General features: G+C 46.4%; 1 protein-coding gene across 1 annotated transcript in view; it reads right to left on the reverse strand.

Annotated features, from left to right (window-relative positions):
• LOC144602449 (uncharacterized) overlaps positions 1–25,108 on the reverse strand; it is a 52,619-nt gene extending 27,511 nt beyond the window's left edge. Inside the window, exons 1-5 of the mRNA XM_078415595.1 lie at positions 24,977–25,108; positions 22,120–22,458; positions 13,792–14,100; positions 11,194–11,295; positions 6,037–6,114 (exon numbers count right to left, since the gene is read on the reverse strand). Of these exons, the coding sequence (XP_078271721.1) occupies positions 6,037–6,114; positions 11,194–11,295; positions 13,792–14,100; positions 22,120–22,458; positions 24,977–25,028 (880 nt within the window). The 5' untranslated portion in view covers positions 25,029–25,108. The remainder of the gene's footprint in view (positions 1–6,036; positions 6,115–11,193; positions 11,296–13,791; positions 14,101–22,119; positions 22,459–24,976) is intronic.
• Positions 25,109–25,575: the final 467 nt, after the last annotated feature.

Below are 25,575 nucleotides of genomic sequence, written 5' to 3' on the forward strand. Positions count from 1 at the left end.
GAATTGGTCTACTTTGCCTAATAGGAGGAATCTCATTTCTTCAAAATGTAACGTTTCAGACATGCTTGAAATCCACATTTTGAATGTTGGCGTAGGTGCGTTTTTCCAAAATTTGAGTATTAGTTTTTTTGCTGTTATTAGACCGTAATTAAGAAAAGCTTCTTGGAATATAGTTAGTTTACTTCCCTCTTCCATTGATCCAAAGATAATCAATTCTGTACTGGGGTTCTGAGGTAGACAAATCTCCAGGGCCTGATCAAATATATCCCAGGACATTATGGGAAACTAGCGAGGAAATTGCGGGAGCCTTGGTTGAAATTTATCAGTCTTTAAATACAGGAGAGGTGCTGGAAGAGGTTGGCAAATGTTGTGCCTCTATTCACGAAGGTCAGCAGGGAAAATGCTGGGAATTATAGGCCGGTGAGCTTAACATCTGTAGTTAGAAAGTTACTGGAGTGTATTCTGAGGGATAGGATAAACAGGCATTTAGACGGACAAGGGCTGATTAGGGATAGTCAGCATGGTTTTGTATGTGGGAGGTCGTGTCTCACAAATCTGTGTTTTTTGAAGACGGGACCAAAAAGGTCGATGAGGGCAGAGCTGTAGATGTTGTGTACATGGACTTCAGCAAAACATTCGACAAGGTTCCACATGGTAGGCTGCTCTGGAAAGTTAGATCATAGAAACATAGAAACATAGAAACATAGAAAATAGGTGCAGGAGTAGGCCATTCGGCCCTTCGAGCCTGCACCGCAATTCAATATGATCATGGCTGATCATCCAGCTCAGTAACCTGTACCGGCCTTCTCTCCATACCCCCTGATCCCTTTAGCCACAAGGGCCACATCTAACTCCTTCTTAAATATAGCCAATGAACTGGCCTCAACTCCCTTCTGTGGCAGAGAATTCCACAGACTCACCACTCTCTGCGTGAAGAAATGTTTTCTCATCTCGGTCCTAAAAGACTTCCCCCTTATCCTTAAGCTGTGACCCCTGGTTCTGGACTCCCCCAACATCGGGAACAATCTTCCCGCATCTAGCCTCTCCAACCCCTTAAGAATTTGATATGTTTCTATAAGATCCCCCATCAGTCTTCTAAATTCCAGCGAGTATAAGCCTAGTCTATCCAGTCTTTCTTCATATGAAAGTCCTGCCATCCCAGGGATCAATCTGGTGAACCTTCTCTGTACTCCCTCTAAGGCTAGAATGTCTTTCCTTAGATTAGGAGACCAAAACTGTACACAATACTCCAGGTGCGGTCTCACCAAGGCCCTGTATAACTGCAGCAGAACCTCCCTGCTCCTATACTCAAATCCTCTTGTTATGAATGCTAACATACCATTCGCTTTCTTCACTGCCTGCTGCACCTGCACGTTTGCTTTCAATGACTGGTGCACCATGACACCCAGGTCACGTTGCATCTCCCCTTCTCCCAATCGGTCACCATTCAGGTAATACTCTGCTTTCCTGTTCTTGCCGCCAAAGTGGATAACCTCACATTTATCCACATTATATTGCATCTGCCATGCATTTGCCCACTCGCCTAATCTATCCAAGTCACGCTGCAGCCTCCTAGAATCCTCCTCGCAGCTAACACTGCCACCCAGCTTCGTGACATCCGCAAACTTAGAGATGTTGCATTCAATTCCCTCGTCCAAGTCATTAATATATATTGTAAATAACTGGGGTCCCAGCACTGAGCCTTGCGGTACCCCACTAGTCACTACCTGCCATCCGAAAAGGACCCGTTTAATCCTAGTCTTTGTTTCCTGTCCGCCAACCAATTCTCTATCCACCTCAACACTGAACCCCCAATACCGTGTGCTTTAAGTTTATACACAATCTCCTATGTGGGACCTTGTCGAAGGCCTTCTGAAAGTCCAGATATAACACATCGACTGGTTCTCCCTTATCCACTCTACTAGTTACATCCTCGAAAAATTCTATAAGATTCGTCAGACATGATTTGACTTTCATAAATCCATGCTGACTTTGTCCGATAATTTCACCACTTTCCAAATGTGACGCCATCACATCTTTAATAACTGATTCTAGCATTTTCCCCACTACCGATGTTAGGCTAACTGGTCTATAATTCCCCGTTTTCTCTCTCCCTCCCTTTTTAAAAAGTGGGGTTACATCAGCTACCCTCCAATCCTCAGGAACTACTCCAGAATCTAAAGAGTTTTGAAAAATTATCACTAATGCATCCACTATTTCTGGGGCTACTTCCTTAACACTCTGGGATGCAGCCTATCTGGCCCTGGGGATTTATCTGCCTTTAATCCATTTAATTTACCTAACACCACTTCCCGACTAACCTGGATTTCCCGCAGTTCCTCCATCTCATTAGACCCCCGGTCCCCTGCTATTTCTGGCAGATTGTTTATGTCTTCCTTAGTGAAGACAGAACCAAAGTAGTTGTTCAATTGGTCTGCCATCTCCTTGTTCCCTATGATCAATTCACCTGTTTCCAACTGCAAGGGACCTACATTTGTCTTAACTAGTCTTTTTCTCTTCACATATCTATAAAAGCTTTTGCAGTCAGTTTTTATGTTCCCTGCCAGTTTTCTCTCATAATCTATTTTCCCTTTCCTAATTAAGCCCTTTGTCCTCCTCTGCTGGACTCTGAATTTCTCCCAGTCCTCTGGTATGATACTTTTTCTGGCTAATTTATATGCTTCATCTTTTGTTTTAATACTATCCTTGATTTCCCTTGTTAGCCACGGATGCACTACCTTTCCTGGTTTGTTCTTTTGCCAAACTGGGATGAACAATTGTTGTAGTTCATCCATGCAATCTTTAAATGCCTTCCATTGCATGTCCACCGTCAACCCTTTAAGTATCCAATGCCAGTCTATCTTGGACAATTCACGCCTCATACCCTCAAAGTTACCTTTCTTTAAGTTCAGAACACTTGTTTCTGAACTGACTTTGTCACTCTCCATCCTAATGAAGAACTCCACCATATTATGGTCACTCTTGCCCAAGGGGCCTCGCACAACAAGACTGCTAACTAACCCTATCATTACTCAATACCCAGTCTAGAATGGCCTGCTCTCTCGTTGGTTCCTCGACATGTTGGTTTAGAAAACCATCTCGCAAACATTCCAAGAAATCCTCTTCCTCAGCACCTCTGCCAGTTTGGTTCACCTAATCTATATGTAGATTGAAGTCACCCATTATAACTGCTGCACCTTTGGTGCACGCATTTCTAATTTCCTGTTTGATGCCATCCCCAACCTCACTACTGCTGTTAGGTGGCCTGTACACAACTCCCACTAGCGTTTTCAGCCCCTTAGTTTTTCGCAACTCTACCCATATCGATTCCACATCCTCCGAGCTAATGTCCTTCCTTTCCACTGCTTTAATCTCCTCTCTAACCATCAACGCTACCCCACCTCCTTTTTCTTTCAGTCTATCCCGCCTGAATATAGAATATCCCTGGATGTTGAGCTCCCAGCCTTGGTCACCCTGGAGCCATGTCTCCGTAATCCCAACTATATCATAATCATTAATAACTATCTCCACATTTAATTCATCCACCTTATTACGAATACTCCTTGCATTGAGACACAAAGCCTTCAGGCTTGTTTTTATAACACTCTTGCCCCTTATATAATTATCTCGCCTTGGATCGCATGGGATCTAAGGCGAGATAGCTGAATGTATAGAAAATTGGCTTCAAGGAAGTAAGCAGAGGGTGATGGTGGAAGGTTGCTTCTCGGACTGGAGACCTGTGATTAGTGGTGTGCCTCAGAGTTCGGTGCTGGGCCCGTTACTGTTTGTCATCTACATCAATAGGGTTGCCAACTTCCTCACTCCAAAATAGGGGACAAGGCAACGTCAAAGCCCCGCGCCCCACGTGACCTCACCCAGCCAGCGGCCACGTGCTCCCGCTCCACCAAGGGCGGGTTGCTATGCAACAACCGTTGGGTGGCGCCTGAGCCTCCGGAACTAGACTGTCTGGAGCTAAAATGTCGGAAATCTAGAGTGTCGGGACCTAATCTGTCGGGAACTACAGCGTCGGGGCCTACAGTGTCGGGGCCTACAGTGTCGGGAACTACAGCATCAGGGCCTAAAGTGTCGGGGCCTACAGTATCGGGGCCTACAGCGTCGGGGCCTACAGTGTCTGGAATTACAGCGTCGGGGCCTACAGTGTCGGGGCCTACAGTGTCTGGAACTACAGCGTCGGGGCCTACAGCGTCGGGGCCTACAGTGTCGGGGCCTACAGCGTCGGGGCCTACAGTGTCGTGGCCTACAGTGTCGGGGCCTACAGGGTCCAGCGCCCCCGCCCCCCCAGGCATAATACGGTATTAGGCTCGGGGGGGCGTTGTAGGCTCCGAGGTCCGGAGGCCTGGGCACTGCCTAACGGATGTTGCGTAGCAACCCACGTCCCGGCCCGGACAGCCGCCGTTGGTGGAGCGGGAGCACGTAGCCGCTGGCTGGGTGAGGTCACATGGGGCGCGGGGCGGTGACATCGCCCTTTGTCCCTTATTTGGGAGCGAGGAAGTTGGCAACCTTACTAATACGGGACAAGGGCAGCCCTTGGTAGGGGACAAACCAATTTACCCCAAAATACGGGATGTCCCGGCTAATACGGGACAGTTGGCAACCCTATACATCAATGATTTGGAGGAGAACTTACAGGGCAAGATTAACAAGTTTGCTGAAAAGTGGGTGGTTTTGCAGATAGTGAAGATGGTTGTGAAAAATTGGAGCAGAATCTTAATCGATTTAGATTTAGATTTAGAGATACAGTGCAGAAACAGGCCCTTCGGCCCATCGGGTCCACGCCGCCCAGCGATCCCCGCACATTAACACGATCCTACTAGGGACAATTTTACATTTGCCTAGCCAATTAACCTACAAACCTGTACGTCTTTGGAGTGTGGGAGGAAACCGAAGATCGCGGAGAAAACCCACGCAGGTCACGGGGAGAACGTACAAACTCCGTACAGTACAGCACTCGTAGTCAGGATCGATCCTGAGTCGATGATGCTGCATTCGCTGTAAGGCAGCAACTCTACCGCTGTGCCACCGTGCTGCCCAGGTGGGCTGGGGATCGGCCAGGTAGGCTGAGGAATGGTTGATGGAATTTAATACAGAGAAATGTGAGGTGTTGCATTTTGGGAAGTCTAGCAGAGGGATCTAGGAGTGCAGGTGCATGATTCCTTGAAGGTGTAATCGCAGGTGGTCAAAAAGGCTTTTGGCACATTGGCCTTCATCAGACAGAGTATTGAGTATAGAAGTTAGGAGGTCATGTTGCAGTTATAGAAGACTGCATTTGGAGTATTGTGTTCAGTTATGGGCACCATGCTATAGGAAAGAATTTGTCAAGCTGGAAAGGACACAGAGAAGATTTACGAGGATGTTATCAGGACTAGAGGGTCTGAGCTATATAGGGAGAGGTTGAGTAGGATGGACTCTATTCCTTGGAGTGCAGGAGGATGAGGGGTGATCTTAAAGAGTGGTATAAGAGGTTGGGAGATCATGTTGCAGTTGTATTAGACGTTGGTGAAGCCGCATTTAGAGTATTGTGTTCGGTTCTGGGCACCATGTTATTGGAAAGATGTTGTCAAGCTGGAGAGGGTACAGAGAAGGTTTATGAGGGTGATACTGGGACTATCCCAATGTTTAAGAAACAGTTCGACAGGTACATGGATTGGACAGGTTTGGAGGGATATGGGCCAAACGCAGGCTGGTGGGACTTGTGTAGCTGGGGCATGTTGGCCGGTGTTAGCAAGGTGGGCCAAAGGGCCTGTTTCAACATTGTATCACTCTATGCCTCTATAATTATGAATGGCCTAGTTCTGCACCTATCACCTATGAACTTATGAACATGGAGAAAACCTGCACAGTCACAGAGAGAACGTGCAAACTCCATACAGACAGCACCCGCGGACTGGATCAAATGGTTTTGTGCCAATCTTTCTAAACTCGGTTTAACAACTATATATAATTGTGTGTGTTCAAAGTGTCGTGGGAAGAATGGGAATCTTGTATTCTATATAATTAATCACCGTAATCAATTACCTGGTGCAGTTTGTGAGCCTGTCGTGGCAATGAGTGGTGTACGGTTTGGGTGTCCATCTTCCATTGTATTTATCTGTCCTGAACAACATAAACAAGACAATTAGCCAGGAAACAAGGTGACCAGGTGCCAGTTTAAACAGTATAGAAATACACAGACCAATCCCAGCTTTCTGGACAATATATGTAGGTATGTAGGTTAATTGGCTGGGTAAATGTAAAAATTGTCCCTAGTGGGTGTAGGATAGTGTTAATGTATGGGGATCGCTGGGCGGCACGGACTTGGAGGGCCGAAAAGGCCTGTTTCCGGCTGTATATATATGATATGATATGATATGATATCTTTCTCTGGAACGCCAGATCTGATGGAAGTATATAAAATAATGGGAGGCACAGATAGGGTAATAACAATAATAATAATAAACATTTATTTTTTATAGCGCTTTTCCAAGTGCTCAAAGACGTTTTACAAAACAGTCAAGACATAAAAACAAACAGACGAACTGTCCTGACGGAGAAGCGGTGAACAAATAGCGCCAGCGTCCTCTCACGTCAGGGTCCGACACGAGACAATAAAGAACACAAGACACACAATTACAATTTTAACACAAACAGCCATCACAGTGATTGCTCCAGGCACACCCTCACTGTGATGGAAGGCAAAGAAAAGTCTTATCTCCTCCTCATTCTTCTCCCGTGGCGCCACGAGGCGATCGAGGCTCCCGACTTTTGAAGCCCCCGCCGGGCGATGGAAAGTCCCTGGGCCGAGCCGAGCAGGCCGATGAAGGTCCTGAGCCCCCACCGGGCGATGGAGAGTGCCGCAGCCGAGCCACGCAGGGTGATGAGGGGCCTGCGAGCGGGTCAATCAAACCTCGCGCTTCGGGGCGGTCGAAGCTGCTACGGCTGGAGCTCCCGAAAGCCAGTCGCCAGCCAGGTACCTGTGAGCTCCCGATGTTGCAGTCTGCAGGGCCCACGGCCGAAGCCTCCGAGATGGTAAGTCCAGGCCCTGCGACCGGAGTCTTCAAGGTCGATCCCAGCTGGAGGCCGCCGACTCCACGGTGTTAGGCCGTAGCGCGAATGTAGATACAACACGGGTAGACAGTCAGAACCTTTTATCCCAGGGGTAAATATCAAACATTAAGTATTAGAGGACATAGGTTTAAGGTGAGAGAGGCAAAGGTTAAAGGAGATGTGCATGGCATGTTTTTTCTCACAAAGGGTGGTGGGTGCCTGGAACACGCTGCCAGGGGTGGGGGTGGGGGCCTGGAATGCACTGCCAGGGGTGGGGGTGGGGCCTGGAACGCACTGCCAGGGGTGGGGGTGGGGGCAGATACGAAAGTGGCGTTTAAGAGACTTTTTGACAGGCACATGGATCTGCAGGGATGGAGGGAGATGGATTGTAGATAAGAGGCGGTCTTGGCCAGGGCCGTCTTAACGCATGAGCCTGATGGGCACTTGCCCGGGGGCCCACGAGCATAGGGGCCCCATGCTGATCTGTGTATGTTAAGTGACTTGCAATAAATAAATACTACTTTTAAAATGTAGGTTCAATAAGTGCTTTTTTCGCAACATTTTCGGTCCCTAAGTGCTTCTCACAGCGATCTGTAAGTGCTTTTCGCAACAATGTAGCACCCTAAGTCCATCGCTAAGTGCTTTTCGGTAAGTGCTTTTCGCCGGCACGACAGGGGAGGGGGCTGGTAGGGAAAGGGGGGTGGGGGAGAGTAACGGTAGGGGCCCCAGTACACTGCTTTGCCCGGGGGCCCATAATGCTGTAAAAATGGCCCTGGTCTTGGCATCATGTTCAGCACAGACATTGTGGACTGTACTGATCTATGTAGAGCCATAGAGTCATAGAGTGATACCGTGTGGAAACAGGCCCTTCATAGAGTCATAGAGTGATACATTGTGGAAACAGGCCCTTCATAGAGTCATAGTGATACAGTGTGGAAACGGGCCCTTCATAGTCAGAGTGACACAGTGTGGAAACAGGCCCTTCGGCTCAACTTGCCCACACCGGCCAACATGTCCCATCTACACTAGTCCCACCTGCCTGCGCTTGGTCCATATCACCCAAAACCTGTCCTATCCATGTACCTGTCTAACTGTTTCTTAAACGGTGGGATAGTCCCAGCCTCAACTACCTCCTCTGGCAGCTTGTTACATACACCCATCACCCTTTGTGTGAAAAAGTTACCCCTCGGATTCCTATTAAATCTTTTCCCCTTCACCTTGAACCTATGTCCTCTGGTCCTAGATTCCCCTACTCTGGGCAAGATACTCTGTGTATCTATCCGATCTATTCCTCTCATGATTTTGTACACCTCTATGAGATCACCCCTCATCCTCCTGCACTCCAAGGAATAGAGACCCACCCTACTCAACCTCTCCCTATAGTTCACACCCTCTAGTCCGGGCAACATCCTCGTAAATCACCTCTGAACCCTTTCAAGCTTGACAATATCTTTCCTATAACATGGTGCCCAGAACTGAGCACATAGGATTATTATGAAGATTTAATTCAATTATAAATGTTTCTATTCTTCCATTCTACAGTTTGTGCAAATATTTAGAAGAGAAAATAGTTTTCAAATGATTTAAATTTTCCAGCATGTCTATGCTTTGCTGTGAACATGATTTAAAACGTGCGAGCAGGCAGGTGGAAACATTATTTCTTGTTATACAGCCAAGTTCAAATATCAAACTTGCTCTTTCTATATTTTGAATGGTGTCCATCCTTGCCAAGTGAAGTATAGAATTATTTTGGAGACACAAGAGACTGCAGATGTTAGAATGTTGAGCAATAAGCAAAGTGTTGGGGCAACTCAGTGGCTCAGGCAGCATCTGTGGTGGGAATAGACCTATGACGTTTCAGATCAGGACCCATCTTCAGACTCAAGTCTGAAACGTCGTCTGTTCCTTCCCTCCAAAGGGGCTCCTCTGAGCTCCTCCACCCATTTGCTTTCTGCTGAAGCATTATTTTTCATAATGGACTTAACATTACCAACAAACCGTAGCATCTGTCCAGGAACTGGATTTCATCCATTTGTTTCATGCACTAAATATGTGCTGCATTTAACCCAATCAGTGGAAATAATATAATCACTGAATTGGTGGAATTTATCTTGAAAACATTTTTGAGTAGTTTTAGCCTCTCAAACCTTTTGTGGTATAGAATTCAACAATTTCACCACATTCTCGAAGAAGAAATTCCTCTGCACCTCATGTTTCAATGGTTGTGTCACTGCCTTCCATCAATGTCCACTCATCTGACATCCTCCCACAAGTGGAAATATCGAAACATCTACCCTATCATGGTCCCTTGGATACTTTTTACTTTGGTAAGATCAATCTTCTAAATGTTGAAGAAAACAGATCTAATTTGTTTTAATAATTGATGCCAGAATATTGTTGTTATTCCACGAATAACCCTGATGGATCTCTTCTGAAATCCCTTGAACACTAGTTGTTATTTTCATGGTTCTCCAGGTCTTGGTCTGTACTCTGTACAATCGTAACAATAATTCACCATCTCTCCACTCCAACCACCTTGCAATGGAGCCCAGGATGAAACTTGTTTCCTGGTTGCGTCCAGGAATGAGGGCAGTTATAATAAGTGTTGGACACTGCCCTGTCCATCACGGGTACTGACCTCCCCCTAATCCCCAATCGGAGGGATCTACAGGATGCGCTGCCTCAAAAAGGCAGCCAGCATCATCAGAGACCCACACCACCTTGGCCACACACTCATTTCACCCCTTGCCATCGGGTAGAAGGTACAGGAGCCTGAAAACTGTAACCTCCAGGTTCAGGAACAGCCTCTTCCCAAAATCCATTTGGCTCTTGAATCCAAAAAAATACTAAGTTAGCTAAGAAACCATGGACTGTCTCAGTTGCACTAATGACTCTTTTACACGAGTATTAGGGTTATTTATTTGTTGAATTATATTTGTTTATTATATGTTATCTATAAGTATTGTGTTTCCAGGCCTGTTCAAGAGAGTCAAGGGTGTTTTATTGTCATATGTCCCAGATAGAACAATGAAACTCTTACTTGGTGCAGTAAGAATTTGCATAATATGTAAACATGGTACATTGTAAACAATATAATAAATGAGAGAGAAAAAAATAATCAGTGTCTATATATACACATACCCACAAATACACACACACACACACATGTATATGTATACACACACCCACAAATACACACACACACACACACATGTATATGTATACACACACACACACACACACACACACACACACACACACACACACACACACACACACACACACACACACATGTATATGTATATGTATACACACAAAAAACAAACAATTATAGTGTTATAATTACAATAATAGTCTATTGTAGTTAAGAGCGTATTTGAGGTCTTGCTTTTGCAAGTATGAATTTAATTGTTCTATTGTTGGTACTTATGACAATTAAACATACTTGAATCTTGATGTTACATGTTAAGAAATCACTTAGTTATTGAATAGAAAAGGCATCACAGTGACACAGCTGGTAGAGGTGCTGCCTCACAGCGCGGTGACCCAGGTTCAATCCTGACCTTGGATACTATCTGTGTGGAGATTGCTCATTCTTCCTGTGACCACATGGGTTTTCTCCGGGTTCTTCTCTAATTTCATAGATTACTTTTATATTCCAACCAGATGTTAAAAACAAAGTTTTTTTTCATCTGTCCGACTTCATGGTTCAAATTTTCTGATCATTTGATGATCCTTTAAAATGATATGAGAGAATACACTGGGCAGGTTCGGACTTTATACCTGACCTCGGGTGCTGTCTGTATGGAGTGCACCTTCTCCCTGCGACCACATGGATTTCCTCCAGGTGCTCTGGTTTCCCCCCACATCCCAATGATATACGACTTTGTAAGTTAATTGGCCTTCTCTAAAATTGCCCCTGGTGTGTAGGGAGTGGATGTGAAAGTGGGATAATACAGAACTAGTGTGAACGGGTCGGTTGATGGTGAGCGTGGACTCAGTGGGCTGTAGGTTTCCATGCTGTATCTCTAAACGAAACTAAATTCTAAGCTAAATAAGAAACAAGTTGAAACAAATGATCATAAAAAACAACAAGTGTTTTAATTTTCACATTTTTCATTGATTGTTATAAGATGGAAGAGCATTTACCTTTACATTTCTCCTTCCAGGTATAAAATGCCACACACACAACACAGAGAAATATGCCACTGCCACAGATGGCTCCAATAATCAGCCCAGTTTGTCCATGGTCTGTTAAAACAGGCAGAGGTCTATGAAAACGTGAATAATAAATATAACAAACCATTTCCAATATTCATCAGCGACACTAGAAACTGCAGATGCGGGAATCTTGAGCAAAACACAAAGTGCTGGAGGAACTCAGTCAGGCAGCATCTGTGGAGGGAATGAACAGATGATGTTTAGGGTCAGGAACATCACCTATCCATTCCTTCCACAGATGCTGCCTGACCCGCTGAGTTCCTCCAGCACTTTGATTTATGTACAATATTCCACAGAATGTATCACTAACTTATTCTACTGATCAGATTGGTTATGGAATTGGTGTAGTTCTGGTCACCCCATAGCAGGAAGGATGTGGAGGCTTTGGAAAGGGTGCAGAGAGGTTTATCAGAGTGCTTGCTTGGAGCTGTTATCAGGCAACTGAATCATCCTACCACAACCAGAGAGCATTGTTGAACTACTATCTACCTCATTGGAGACCCTTGGACTATTTTTGTTCGGACTTTACTGCATTTTATCTTGAACTAAACGTTATTCACATTATTCACAAGGATAGAAAATTGGTTGACAGACAGGAAACAAAGAGTATGGATTAACAGAATGGCAGGCAGTGACTAGTGGGGTACCGCAAGGCTCGGTGCTGGGACCGCAGCTATTTACAATATACATTAATGACTGAGATGAAGGGATTAAAAGTAACATTAGCAAATTTGCAGATGACACAAAGCTGGGTGGCAGTGTGAACTGTGAGGAGGATGCTATGAGGATGCAGGGTGACTTGGATTGGTTATGTGAGTGGGCAAATGCAGTTTAATTTGGATAAATGTGAGGTTATCCACTTTGGTGGCAAGAACAGGAAAGCAGATTATTATCTGAATCGTGTCAAATTAGGAAAAGGGGAAGTACAAAGAGATCTGGGAGTCCTTGTTCATCGGTCACTGTAAGTAAGCATGCAGGTACAGCAGGCAGTGAAGAAAGCTAATGGTATGATGTCCTTCATGGCAAGAGGAGTTGAGTATAGAAGCAAAGAGGTCTTTCTGCAGTTGTACAGGGCCCTAGTGCGACCACATCTGGAGTACGGTGTGCAGTTTTGGTCTCCAAATTTGAGGAAGGACATTCTTGCTATTGAGGGAGTGCAGCGTAGGTTCACTAGGTTAATTCCCGGAATGGCGGGACTGTCGTATGTTGAAGGACTGGAGCGACTGGGCTTGTATGCACTGGAATTTAGAAGGATGAGATCTTATTGAAACATATAAGATTATTAAGGGATTGAACGCTAGAGGCAGGAAACATGTTCCCGATGTTGGAGGAGTCCAGAACCAGGGATCACAGTTTAAGAATAAGGGGTAGGCCATTTAGAACGGAGATGAGGAAAAACTTTTTCACTCAGAGAGTTGTAAATCTGTGGAATTCTTTGCCTCAGAAGATAGTGGAGGCCAATTCACTGGATGCTTTCAAGAGAGAGTTAGATAGAGCTCTAAATGATAACGGAGTCAGGGGGTATGGGGAGAGGGAATGATTGTGAATGATCAGGCATGATCACATTGAATGGTGGTGCTGGGCCGAATGGCCTGCTTCTGTACCTATTGTCTATTGTCTATTCCATTTAACATGTATCTGTACACTGTGATGGCTCGATCGGAATCATGTATTGTTTTTCCGCTACATGTTTTTCACTGCACCTCGGTACAGGTGACAATGAACTAAACTCAAAGGGAAAAGGCCCCCATTTGTCGTGATATCTAAAGTAGAAGCAAATTTAAATCAGTGCCAGATCAGCTCGAAGGTAGCTTACAACCCAACTGTGTGATTGATAGCTGATCTGATAATAATATCTGCTGTGTGTGAGGATTGTTGTGGAAGTTAGTATTACAGCACACAGTGGGCAAAGCTGCTGTCTCACAGTGCTTGAGACCTTCAGCATTTGAGAAAGGCAGTGATAGATTTGCTGCCTCACAGCGCCCGAGACCCGGGTTCAACCCTGACTATCGGTGCTGTCTGTATGGAGTTTGTACGTTCTCCCCGTGACCTGCGTGGGTTTTGCCCGGGTCTTCTGGTTTCCTCCCACATCCCAAAGTCATACAGGTTTATAGGTTAAATAGCCACGGTAAAAGTTTGTGAATTGTCTCCATTGTGTAGGATAGTGGTGGTATATGAGAGGGTCGTCGTCGGTCGCCACGGACTCAGTGGGCTGAAAGGCCTGTTTCCGCGATGTATCTCTAAAGTAAACTAAACTAAACATGGGTTTGATCCTAACCTTGTGTACCTGTGTGTTTTCTCTGTGTGATCAATCCCTCCCATTTCCCAAAAAGGTGCAGATTTGTAGGTTAATTGGCCCTCTGTAGGGAGTGGATGCAAAAGTGGGATAACATAGAACTAGTGTGAACGGGTGATCGATGGTCGGTGTGGACTCGCTGGGATGAACGTGTTTCCATGCTGTAACTCTAAAGTGAACAGGACATTATATTAAAGATAAGACTGCAATGTAATGCAATTAGAACGCACCTTCAGGCAGCTCACTTGTAACGTTTGTATGGAACTTTTTATGCTTCACCTCACATGTGTACACAATGTGACTTTCCACTGGTGGTCCGATTCTTATCTTAGAGGAAAGATTGAATGTCCCATCTCTGTTCATAGCCATATCCTCAATGTACCGAGATTTTGAAATTACTTCCAGTTTATCTTCTGATAACGTGAACCAACTGATGGCAATCTCCTTAGGATAAAAATCCATGGCATGACATGTTACAAAGTTCTCTGTACCATTTTCAGTTAGAACATTTTCCTTGAATATGTTGACTTTTGGTTTGACTGTGGAAGAGAGGACAGAATAGGTATATTAATAAATCATGCAATAATCTACTTAGATCTTACTGAGACCTTACCGAGGACCAGGGAAACATATTCCAAACATGCTCGCTCTTTGATTTGTTGCTCTGATAGTCATACAGCATGAAACCAGGCCCTTCAGGCCTTGGCCATGCTGACCACAGACCACATCTAAGCTTTGCCTGTGTTTAGGCCATATCACTCTAAACCTTTCCCACTCTCCATGTACCCGTCCAAATGTCTTTTAAATGCTGTTATAGTGCAGGTCCACCACTAATTTCTCCAGCATGCTTGGATCCACAGCCTTGCTGGATTATCCGTTTTGCCGGACCAACAGAGGTCACGGCCACCGAAGGGCCGAGATACTGGCCCGCAAAGTCGGTCTTGGAAGTTGGCTATGGGATCGGATCTGCTTGCTCCAGCCAGGCAAATTGCCCCAAGTGTGTAGAAGAGAGTTCCAGAGCCCCAGCCGCAGGGGGCAGATGCCACCAACCGATCGGCCGTGGAAGTCCCGATGAGATAGAGATCAGCTGCCACACTCGGCCGAGGCTCCACATTTTCAGTGGGATTGTTGGCGGGGATTTCAAATGCTCTCCCATAATTTTGTCCGTATTAATGGGGATGCCAGACCATCTACAGATGGTGGACTTGTAATTGCCTCAACTACCTCCTCTAGTAGTTTGATACATACACCCACCATCCTCTGAGTGTAAACATTGTCCCACAGGTTCCTTTTAAATGTTTCTCCTCTGACATTAAACACATGTCCTCTGGTTCTTGATTCCCCTATCCTGTGTAAAGGATTCTGTGCATTCACCTGATCGATTCCCCTCATGATTTTATATGCCTCTATGAGTCACACCTCATCCTTCTGCGCCCCAAGCAATAAGCCCAACCTCGCCCTAAAGCTCAGGCCCCCAAGTTAAGAGCATCAGCTTAATTCTATCGAGTGACAATTCAGCGTGGGAGGATGTGGAGAGTTTACATTGGCACAGTTTGTGAAAAGGTCCCGACCTGCTAACATTGGAGTAGTCCAACATGTAAAGTTAGGACTGTCAGTGATAAGAGTGCGCAGTATTGACAACTGTATTATTAATAGTTTTGGAATTAGTATTAGAATAATGTCCAATTACTGTATCCCCGATTGCATCAGTTCAGAGATAAAGCATGGAAACAGGCCTTTGGCCCACCGAGTCCACGCTGACCATCGATCACACGTTCACATCACTTCAGTGTAACTCCACTTTCTCCTCACTCTCTTCTACACACTTGGGACAATTTGCAAAGGGCCAATTAACCGACAAACATTGGGATGTTGAAGGAAACTGGAGCACCTGGAGGAAACCCACGCGGTCACAGAGAGAAACATGGAAAGTGTGAGCACTGGGTGGCAGTGTGAGCTGCAAGGAGGATGCTATGAGGCTGCAGGGTGACTTGGATAGGTTGGGTGAGTGGGCAGATGCATGGCAGATGCAGTTTAATGTTGATAAATGTGAAGTTATCCACTTTGGTGGCAAGAACAGGAAGGCAGATAATCATCTGAATGTAGTCAGGTTAGGAAGAGGGGAGGTGCAATGAGACCTGGGTGTGCTTGTACATCGGTCACTGAAAGTAAGCATGCAGGTACAGCAGGCAGTGAAGAAAGCTAGTGGCATGTTGGCCTTCATTGCGAGAGGGTTTGAGTATAGGAGCAAGGAGGTCCTACTGCAGTTGTACAGAGCCCTGGTGAGACTGCACCTGGAATATTGTGTGTAATTGTGGTCTCCTAATTTATAGAAGGACATTATTGCTAATGAGGGAGTGCAGCGTAGGTTCACCAGGTTAATTCCCAGGATGGCGGGACTGACATATAATGAAAGAATGGGTCTACTGGGCTTGTGTTCACTGGAATTTAGAAGGATGAGAGGGGATCTTATAGAAACATATACAATTCTTAAAGGATTGGACAGTCTAGATGCAGGAAAAATGTTCCCGATGTTGGGGGAGTCCAGAACCAGGGGTCACGGTTTAAGAATAAGAGGTAGGCCATTTAGGACTGAGATGAGGAAAAACTTCTTCACCCAGAGAGTTGTGAATCTTGAATTCTTTGCCACAGAAGGCAGTCAATTCACTGGATGTTTTTGAGAGTTAGATTTAGCTCCTATGGCTAACGGAATCAAGGGATATGGGGACAAAGCAGGAACGGGGTACTGATTTTGGATGATCAACCATGATCCTATTCAATGGCGGTGCTGGCTCGAATGGCCAAATGGCCCACTCCTACACCTATTTTTCTATGTTTCTATGAAATGCCACACAGGCAACACCCGAGGTCAGGATCGAACCCAGGTCCCTGGCGCTGTGAGGCAGCAGCTCTACCAGCTGTGCCACTGTGCCACCCTAAGATGAAAAGGTAGTCTTAGAGGTAAAAAACAATCTTTGTAGAAATGTCACAGTCAAAAAGGTGGATTGTTCCCTGAGGCCTGAAAGACATTGAAATGAGTGGATTGAATGTTAATCCCAAACATAAAGAGGCTGGCTAGTCACGACATTACTGCCACTCTCTCTGAATGTCTTCCTCTTCAACCCACAATACAGCACAGGAACAGGCCCTTCGGCCCACAATGTCTGTGCCAACCATGATGCCAAGTTAAACTAATCACCTCTACCTAAACCATAGAACCATAGAACCATATCCCTCCAATCTCTGCATCATCACATAAAAACTTCTTAAAAACGACTATCGTAAATGCTACTGCCTCCACCACCACCCCTGGCACCCACCACCCCTGGCACCCACCACCCCTGGCACCCACCACCCCTGGCACCCACCACCCCTGGCACCCACCACCCCTGGCACCCACCAACCCTGGCACCCACCGCCCACCACCCCTGGCACCCACCACCCCTGGCACCCACCACCCCTGGCACCCACCACCCACCACCCCTGGCACCCACCACCCACCACCCCTGGCACCCACCACCCCTGGCACCCACCACCCACCACCCCTGGCACCCACCACCCCTGGCACCCACCACCCCTGGCACCCACCACCCCTGGCACCCACCAACCCTGGCACCCACCACCCACTACCCCTGGCACCCACCACCCACTACCCACCACCCCTGGCACCCACCACCCACTACCCCTGGCACCCACCAATCACTGCCCACCACCCCTGGCACCCACCACCCACCACCCTCGGCACCCACCACCCCTGGCACCCACCACTCACTGCCCACCACCCCTGGCACCCACCACCCACCAACCTCGGCACCCACCACCCACCACCCTGTGTAAAAAACTTACCCCGGTGGTGGTGGGTGCCAGAGGTGGTGAGCAGTGATTGGTGGGTGCCAGGGGTAGTGGGTGGTGGGTGCCAGGGGTGGTGGGTGGTGGGTGCCAGTGGTGGTGGGTGGTGGGTGCCAGTGGTGGTGAGTGGTGGGCACCAGGGGTGGTGAGTGGTGGGTGCCAGGAGGTATTCCTTTAATCTTTACCTCTCTCACCCTAAAGCTATGCCCATTAGTCTTTGAGCCCTGGGGTAAAAGGGTCTGAGTGTCTACTCTATCTATGCCTCTCATATTTGTATGCTTTACACTTTGCCCTCTCACTTTAAACTTATGCCACCTAGTCTTTGACATTTCCACTCTGGGGAAAAAGGTTCTGACTGCCTACCCTATCTAAGTCTCTCATAATTTTGTGTAAACTTGCTGCCTTTCACCTTGAAACTATTGGGGTGTCTGTGGCGCAGCGGTAGAGTTGCCACGCTGCAGTGCCAGTGGTAGAGGTGCCATGCTGCAGTGCCAGTGCCAGTGCCAGCGGTAGAGTCTCCACGCTGCAGTGCCAGTGCCAGTGCCAGTGCCAGTGCCAACGGTAGAGTTGCCACGCTGAGGCACCAGAGAGATAAGTTTGATCCTGACTGCGGGTGGTTGTGAACGGGTGATCGTTGTGAAAGGGTGATCGTTAGACGGCACGGACTCGGTGGGACGAAGGGCCTGTATCCACACTGTTTCTAAACTAAACTATCTATACACTAAAACTCTCGTTTGTTTGTTTGTTTGTTCCTGAGCTACAGCCAAAACGGTACACGATCGCGTGACAATTTTAGGCCCACCTTACTCACCGTCAAGTGGTGCAAATGGAAGAAGTTTCATTAAAATCGGTGTTATATTTTTAAAGTTATTCACTAGGGAGGGGGGAGTGAGGGAGGGAGGGGGGTGGAGGGAGGGGGACGGGGGTAGGGGGGAGTGAGGGAGGGAGGGGGTGGGGGCAGGGAGTGAGGGAGGGAGGGGGTGGGAGGGGGTGGGGGAGGTGGGAGGGGGGAGTGAGAGAGGGAGGGGGTGGAGGGAGGGGGGAGGGAGGGAGGGTGGGGGTGGGGGGAGGGGGGGTGGAAGGGGGGAGGAGGGAGGATAAGGGGGGTTGAGGGGGTAGTTGGGGGTAGGGGAAGGGGGAGAGGAGGAGGGAGGGGGAGGGAGAGTGGAGGAGGGGGGAGGAGGGAAGGAAGGGGGAGGGAGGGAGGGGAGGGGGGAGGAGGGAGGGAAGGGGGGGTGGAGGGGAAGGGGAGGGGGAGGGGGGGTGGAGGGAGGGGGAGGGGAGTGGGGAGGGGAGGGGGGAAAGGGGAGGGGGAAGGAGGGCAGGAGAGGGTGCTGCACCAATGCAGGAGAGGTTTGGGCCCACTTGGTCTAGTACTAAACGAATCTTTGCCCACTTGGTCTAGTACTAAACTAATCTTTGCCCAATGGGCCCACTTGGTCTAGTACTAAACTAATCTTTGCCCACTTGGTCTAGTACTAAACTAATCTTTGCCCAACGGGCCCACTTGGTCTAGTACTAAACTAATCTTTGCCCAACAGGTCCACTTGGTCTAGTACTAAACTAATCTTTGCCCACTTGGTCTAGTACTAAACTAATCTTTGCCCACTTGGTCTAGTACTAAACTAATCTTTGCCCAACGGGTCCACTTGGTCTAGTACTAAACTAATCTTTGCCCACTTGGTCTAGTACTAAACTAATCTTTGCCCAACAGGTCCACTTGGTCTAGTACTAAACTAATCTTTGCCCACTTGGTCTAGTACTAAACTAATCTTTGCCCACTTGGTCTAGTACTAAACTAATCTTTGCCCAACAGGTCCACTTGGTCTAGTACTAAACTAATCTTTGCCCACTTGGTCTAGTACTAAACTAATCTTTGCCCAACGGGTCCACTTGGTCTAGTACTAAACTAATCTTTGGCCTCTAGTCTTTGACATTTCCTCCCAGGGAAAAAAAGGTTCTGTCTGTCTACCCTATCAATATCTCTCATCATTTATACACCTCCGTCAGGTTTCTGCTCTTATATATGTTAAACCTTGCCCCATCTCACCTTAAAGCTGTGCCCTTTAGTCTTTGACAACAGTGCAGTTCCCAGTTAGAGCTAGTATTTTAACTATGATAACCTCCCAACACAGATCAGCTGTGATATTCTGTTCATGTTTCACTGGGGAAAGCATTCCAATATGTGGATGGATTTGTTTTTGAGCCAGCATGCTCACTCCCACTACAGTGTGCAGAACAGATCGGTGGTGCAGCGGTAGAGTTGCTGCCTTACAGCACCAGAGACCTGCGTTCCATCCTGACGAAGGGCGCTGTCTGATTGGAGTTTGTACCTTCTCCCCGTGACCTGCATGGGTTTTTTCTGGGTGCTTCTGTTTCCTCCTGCACTCCAAAAACGTACAGGTTTGTAGACTAATTGGTTTATAAAATTGTAAATTGTCCATAGTGTGTGTAGGATTGTGTTAGTGTGCGGGGTGATCATTCATCAGCGCAGACTCGATGGGCCAAAGGGCCTGTTTCCACTATGTATCTCTAAACTAAACTAAATTAAGAAAAATACCAGAGTGCAGAATATAATGTAACATTGCATGGTTCTGATCAAAGGTCCAAGTTCTGCAGATGTCCTGACATCAATCAGATCTCAAAGCTGATTTGATTTGATGCTGCAATTCCTGGAATTCCTCTGCTCAGCCAACAGTCAGATAAACAAACACACCCAAACTCAGCAAATCCCGCAGTCACTTTGTTTCCCTGGTCACAGAGTCACACAGCACGGAAACAGGCCCTTCAGTCCAACTATCATATCATATCATATCATATATATACAGCCGGAAACAGGCCTTTTCGGCCCACCAAGTCCGTGCCGCCCAGCGATCCCCGTAACATTAACACTATCCTACACCCACTAGGGACAATTTTTACATTTACCCAGCCAATTAACCTACATACCTGTATGTAACTACATAACTCATCCCATCTACACTAGTCCCATCTGCCTGTGTTTGGCCCATTTCCCTCTAAACCCCAGGTAAACCGCAGGTACCTTCTCCTGCAACCGCAGAAGATGCAACACCTGTCCCCATACCTCCTCCCTCGACTCTGTCCAGGAACCCCGATAGTCCTTTCAGGTGAGGCAGAGGTTCACTTACACCTCTCCCAACCTCATCTACTGTATCCGTTGTTCAAGATGTGGACTCTTATACATCGGCGAGACCAAACGCAGACTGGACGATCGTTTCGTGGAACACCTTCGCTCAGCCCGCCTGAACCAACCTGATCTCCCAGTTGCTGGACACTTTAATTCTCCTTCCCATTTCTACACTGACCTTTCTGTCCTCAGTCTCCTCCATTGTCAGAGTGAGGCTAAACGCAAATTGGAGGAACAGCATCTCATATTTCGCTTGCGCAGCTTACAGCCCAGTGGTATGAATATTGATTTCTCTGACTTCAGGTAGCCCCGACATTCCCTCTCTCTCTCTATCCCTCCCCCACCCAAATCGCACTACTTCTCATTTTCACCCAACAAACAGTTTACAGTGGCCTGTTACCTTTATCATCGTTACATTTTTCTATATCTTTCATTCATTGTTCTTTATCTCTCCACATCACCGTCTCTATCTCTCGTTTCCCTTATCCCTAACCAGTCTGAAGAAGGATCTTGACCCTAAACGTCACCCATTCCTTCTCTCCAGAGATGCTGCCTGTCCTGCTGAGTTACTCCAGCTTTTTGTGTCTATCCATGTATCTGTCCAAGTGTCTTTTAAATGCTGTCACAGTACCGGTCTCAACTACCCCCTCCGACAGCTTGTTCCATTCTCCTACCACCCTCTGTGTGAAAAAGTTGCCCCTCAGGAGAACGTACAAATTCCGTACAGACAGCACCCATAGTTAGGATCGAAGGTGGGTCTCTGGCATTGTAAGGCAGCAACTCTACCGCTGTGCCACTGTGCCGATCCACAGTGCTGGAGTTACTCAGCGGGTCAGGCAGCATCTCTGTAGAACACGGATAGTGACATTTCAGGTCTGACCCTTCTTCAGACAGAACCTTCTCTTTGTTAGCTTGCAATCCAACTTTATGAATATTGCCCTGATCTGAAACGTCACTTACCCATGTTCTCCAGAGATGCTGCCTGACCCGGTGAGTTACTGCACCACTTTATCTCCTTTTTTGTAAACCAGCATCTACAGTTTCTTGTGTCTCTAATAATTAATAAGTCTGTGAGAGTGGTGGCAAAATAAAAGCTTGTACAGGTACATGGACAGGAAAGGTTCAGAGGGATTTGGGTCAAACATGAGCAGGTGGGATGGCGTAGATGGGGCGTTTTGGTCAGCATGGGCAAGTTGGGCTGAAGGGTCTGTGACTGAAGGTTTAGTTTTATTTTAGAGATACAGCATGGAAACAGGCCCTTCGGCCCACCGAGTCTATGCTGACGAACTGTACACTACACATTGGGGATTATTATTTTGTTGCAGAGGCCAATTAACCTAGAAACCCGCATGTCTTTGGAATGTGGGAACAATCCGGAACACCCGGAGGAAGCCCACGTGGTCACAGGGGGAACGTGCAAACTCCACACAGATGGCACCCTTTGTCTGGATCAAACCCGGGTCTCTGGAACTGTGAGGCCGTAACTCTACCGCTGCGCCACTGTGACTAGGACTCTACAATTAAACATCTGATTGGAAAAAAAGATTTTGTTCTCCCTTACCTGATACAAGCAACACTGAAGACTTTTCTGCTTTATGTGGAGTGACAAAAATAACGCAGGTATATTTTCCTTCTTCGTCCCGTTGCACGTTTGGGAGGTAAAGTGAAGCATTTCCTTTCCGTAACGCCTCTTCAGAAATCCGTGCCCCTCTCCTCCTTGGGACATGTGACCCGCCATTAAATCTAAACACCTCCCTCTGGGATGTTGGCAAATCAAGAAGCCATTGAACAGCAACATGACTGAGGTTCGACTCCAGCTGGTTGTATGTGCATTTTAGTAGAATATCTTCATTGACTGAAACCTCCATTGGAGAAGAAAATATCTGCAATTCCAAAGTACCTTCAAAATAATTGAATGTAGTACAACAATGATTAGTTTAGTTTAGAGTTTAGTTAGATTAGTTTAGTTTAGTTTATTGTCATGTGTGCCAAGGCCACAGTCTAAGAATAAAGGGGAGGACATTTAAAATTGAGGTAAGAAGAAACTTTTTCACCCAGAGAGTTGTGAATTTGTGGAATTCTCTGCCACAGAAGACAGTGGAGGCCAATTCACTGGATGAATTTAAAAGAGAGTTAGATAAAGCTTTAGGGGCTAGTGGAATCAAGGGATATGAGGGGAAGGCAGACACGGGGTATTGATTGTGGAGGATCAGCCATGATCACAATGAATGGCGGTGCTGGCTCGAAGGGCCAAATGGCCTCCTCCTGTACCTATTTTCTATGTGTCTATGTACAGTGAAAAGTTTTTGTGGCGTGCTAACCAAGTCAACAAAAAGACAATACATGATTACAATCAAACCGTCCATAGTGTACAGATATATGATAAGGGGAATAATGTTTAGTACAAGTTAAAGTTCAGTAAAGTCCATATAAAATAGTCTGAGCATCTCCAATGAGGTAGATTTTAGCTCTGGTCTGTTCTCTAGTTGTTGTAGGATGGTTCAGTTGCCCGATAACAGCTGGGAAGAAACTGGCCCTGAATCTGGAGGTGTGCGTTTTCATTCTTCTATACTTCATGCCTGATGGGAGAGGTGAGAAGAGGGAGTGAGAGGGATGAGGTACAACATGGAAACAGGTCCTTCGGCCCACTGTGTCCACGCTGACCATTGATCACCTGTTCACACTAGTTCTATGTTATCCCACTTTCTCATCCACTCCCTGCACTCCCTGCACTCCATGCTATTTACAATATACATTAATGACTTGGATGAAGGGATTAAAAGTACAATTAGCAAATTTGCAGGTGATACAAAGCTGGGTGGTAGTATGAACTGTGAGGAAGATGCTATGAGGTTGCAGGGTGACTTGGACAGGTTGTGTGAGTGAGCGGATGCATGGCAGATGCAGTTTAATGTGGATAAGTGTGAGGTTATCCACTTTGGTGGTAAGAATAGGAAGGCAGAGTATTATCTGAATGGTGTCAAGTTAGGAAAAGGGGACGTACAACGAGATCTGGGTGTCCTAGTGCATCAGTCACTGAAAGGAAGCATGCAGGTACAGCAGGCAGTGAAGAAAGCCAATGGAATGTTGGCCTTCATAACAAGAGGAGTTGAGTATAGGAGCAAAGAGGTCCTTCTTCAGTTGTACAGTGCCCTAGTGAGACCGCACCTGGAGTACTGTGTGCACTTTTTCAGTCAGAGAGTTGTAAATCTGTGGAATTCACTGCCTCAGAAGGCAGTGGAGGCCAATTCTCTGAATGCATTCAAGAGAGAGCTAGATAGAGCTCTTAAGGATAGCGGAGTCAGGGGGTATGGGGAGCAGGCAGGAACGGGGTACTGATTGAGAATGATCAGCCATGATCACATTGAATGGCGGTGCTGGCTCGAAGGGCAGAATGGCCTCCTCCTGCACCTATTGTCTATTGTCCTTTGTGTGTGTGAAATAGTGTTAATGTGCGGGGATCGCTGGTCGGCGTGGACCCGGTGGGCCAAAGGCCCTGTTTCCGCGCTGTATCTCAAAACTAAACTAAACTAAACTTACTACATTTAACTACTGCAGAGTTAAGGAAACTAGTAACAAGAGGAAGACCAGAAAAACAAAATTACAGAGCACATTAAATCATTCTTTTCTGATTATGCATCATTAAGTAATAACATTTGCATTTGAATAATAACATTCTGTGTTAAAAGAATAAAGGAAACTGTCAAGAAACACACACATCGAGGTGGAAAGCACTGGAGGATACGCAAATAGTCCCATGATTCTGAACCAACGCATCTGGAACTGGATGTAAAATGGCCCAAATTCCATCTCAGGGTGAGTTCCTTAAGTGCAGCTGTTTAGAGTAAGGGTGAGGCAACTAAACAGCCACCCTCAATGTAAAATAATGCCCCCTACAATTTGTTTAGACTTTGCCCCTCTGTCTTAAAGCGATACCTACAAGTATTTGACCTTTATTTTATCCTGGGAAAAACGGTTCTGACTGTCTATCTTACTTATCTCTCCTTATTTTATACACCTATCAGGTCTCCCTGCAACTTCCGACGTTCCAGAGAAAACAATCCAAGTCTGTCCGACTTCTTCTTTATAGCTGATGCCCTCTAACCCATCCATCCATTCCTGCACCGTCTCCAAGGCCTCCATATCAATCCTGTAATGGGGTGAGCAGAACTGCAAGCAATACTCGATATGCAACCTAACCAAAGACCTATAAAGTTGCAAGATCACACCATGAGTTTTGATCCATCATTAATATTGACAAAAGCCGTTCGTTCACAGGGCTGGAGGTTTTGTATCTTCTGCCACAGAGAAATGGCTTGAAGGAAAATAGAATCATTTTTGATCTACATTACACAGCCGACTTTGCAGGCAAATGCCTGTATAATTCGACCCGAGAAAACAGAAGTCAGGGGTCTTACCTGATAATGTAATGAAAGTCAACACAAGGGCAGACAAGGTTAAGATCAGCATCTTAAAACCGGAAAATGTTCACAGACATGAGGATCTTTAAAACAAATTTATGAGGTGCAAAGTAGTTTTTGCTTTCACTTTGACGGTCACACCCACATTCACTTCATGAATGCTCTGGACTTTAGACAAAAAATAACTGCAAGCAATTAGAGAGAGTTAGATGGAGCTCGAGGGGCCAGTGGAATCAAGGGATATGGGGAGAAGGCAGGCACAGGTTACTGATTGTGGATGATCAGCCATGATCACAATGAATGGTGGTGCTGGCTCGAAGGGCCAAATGGCCTCCTCCTGCACCTATTTTCTATGTTTCTATGTCTGTTTCTAATAAATCATCAAAATCTTTTAGACTGACAGGTATATTATTCAGAAGATAGACACCAAATGCTGGAGTAACTCAGCGGGACAGGCAGCATCGCTGGAGGCAAGAAATGGGTGACGTTTTGGTTCGAGACCTTTCTTCAGAATGAATGTCAATGGAAAGGTAAAGAAATGAGAGGTATAGACAATGATGTAGAGAGATATAGAACAAATGAATGAAGATATGCAA

This window comes from Rhinoraja longicauda, chromosome 18 (genome assembly GCF_053455715.1).
Source record: "Rhinoraja longicauda isolate Sanriku21f chromosome 18, sRhiLon1.1, whole genome shotgun sequence".
In the NCBI taxonomy this organism is placed as follows: domain Eukaryota; kingdom Metazoa; phylum Chordata; class Chondrichthyes; order Rajiformes; family Arhynchobatidae; genus Rhinoraja; species Rhinoraja longicauda.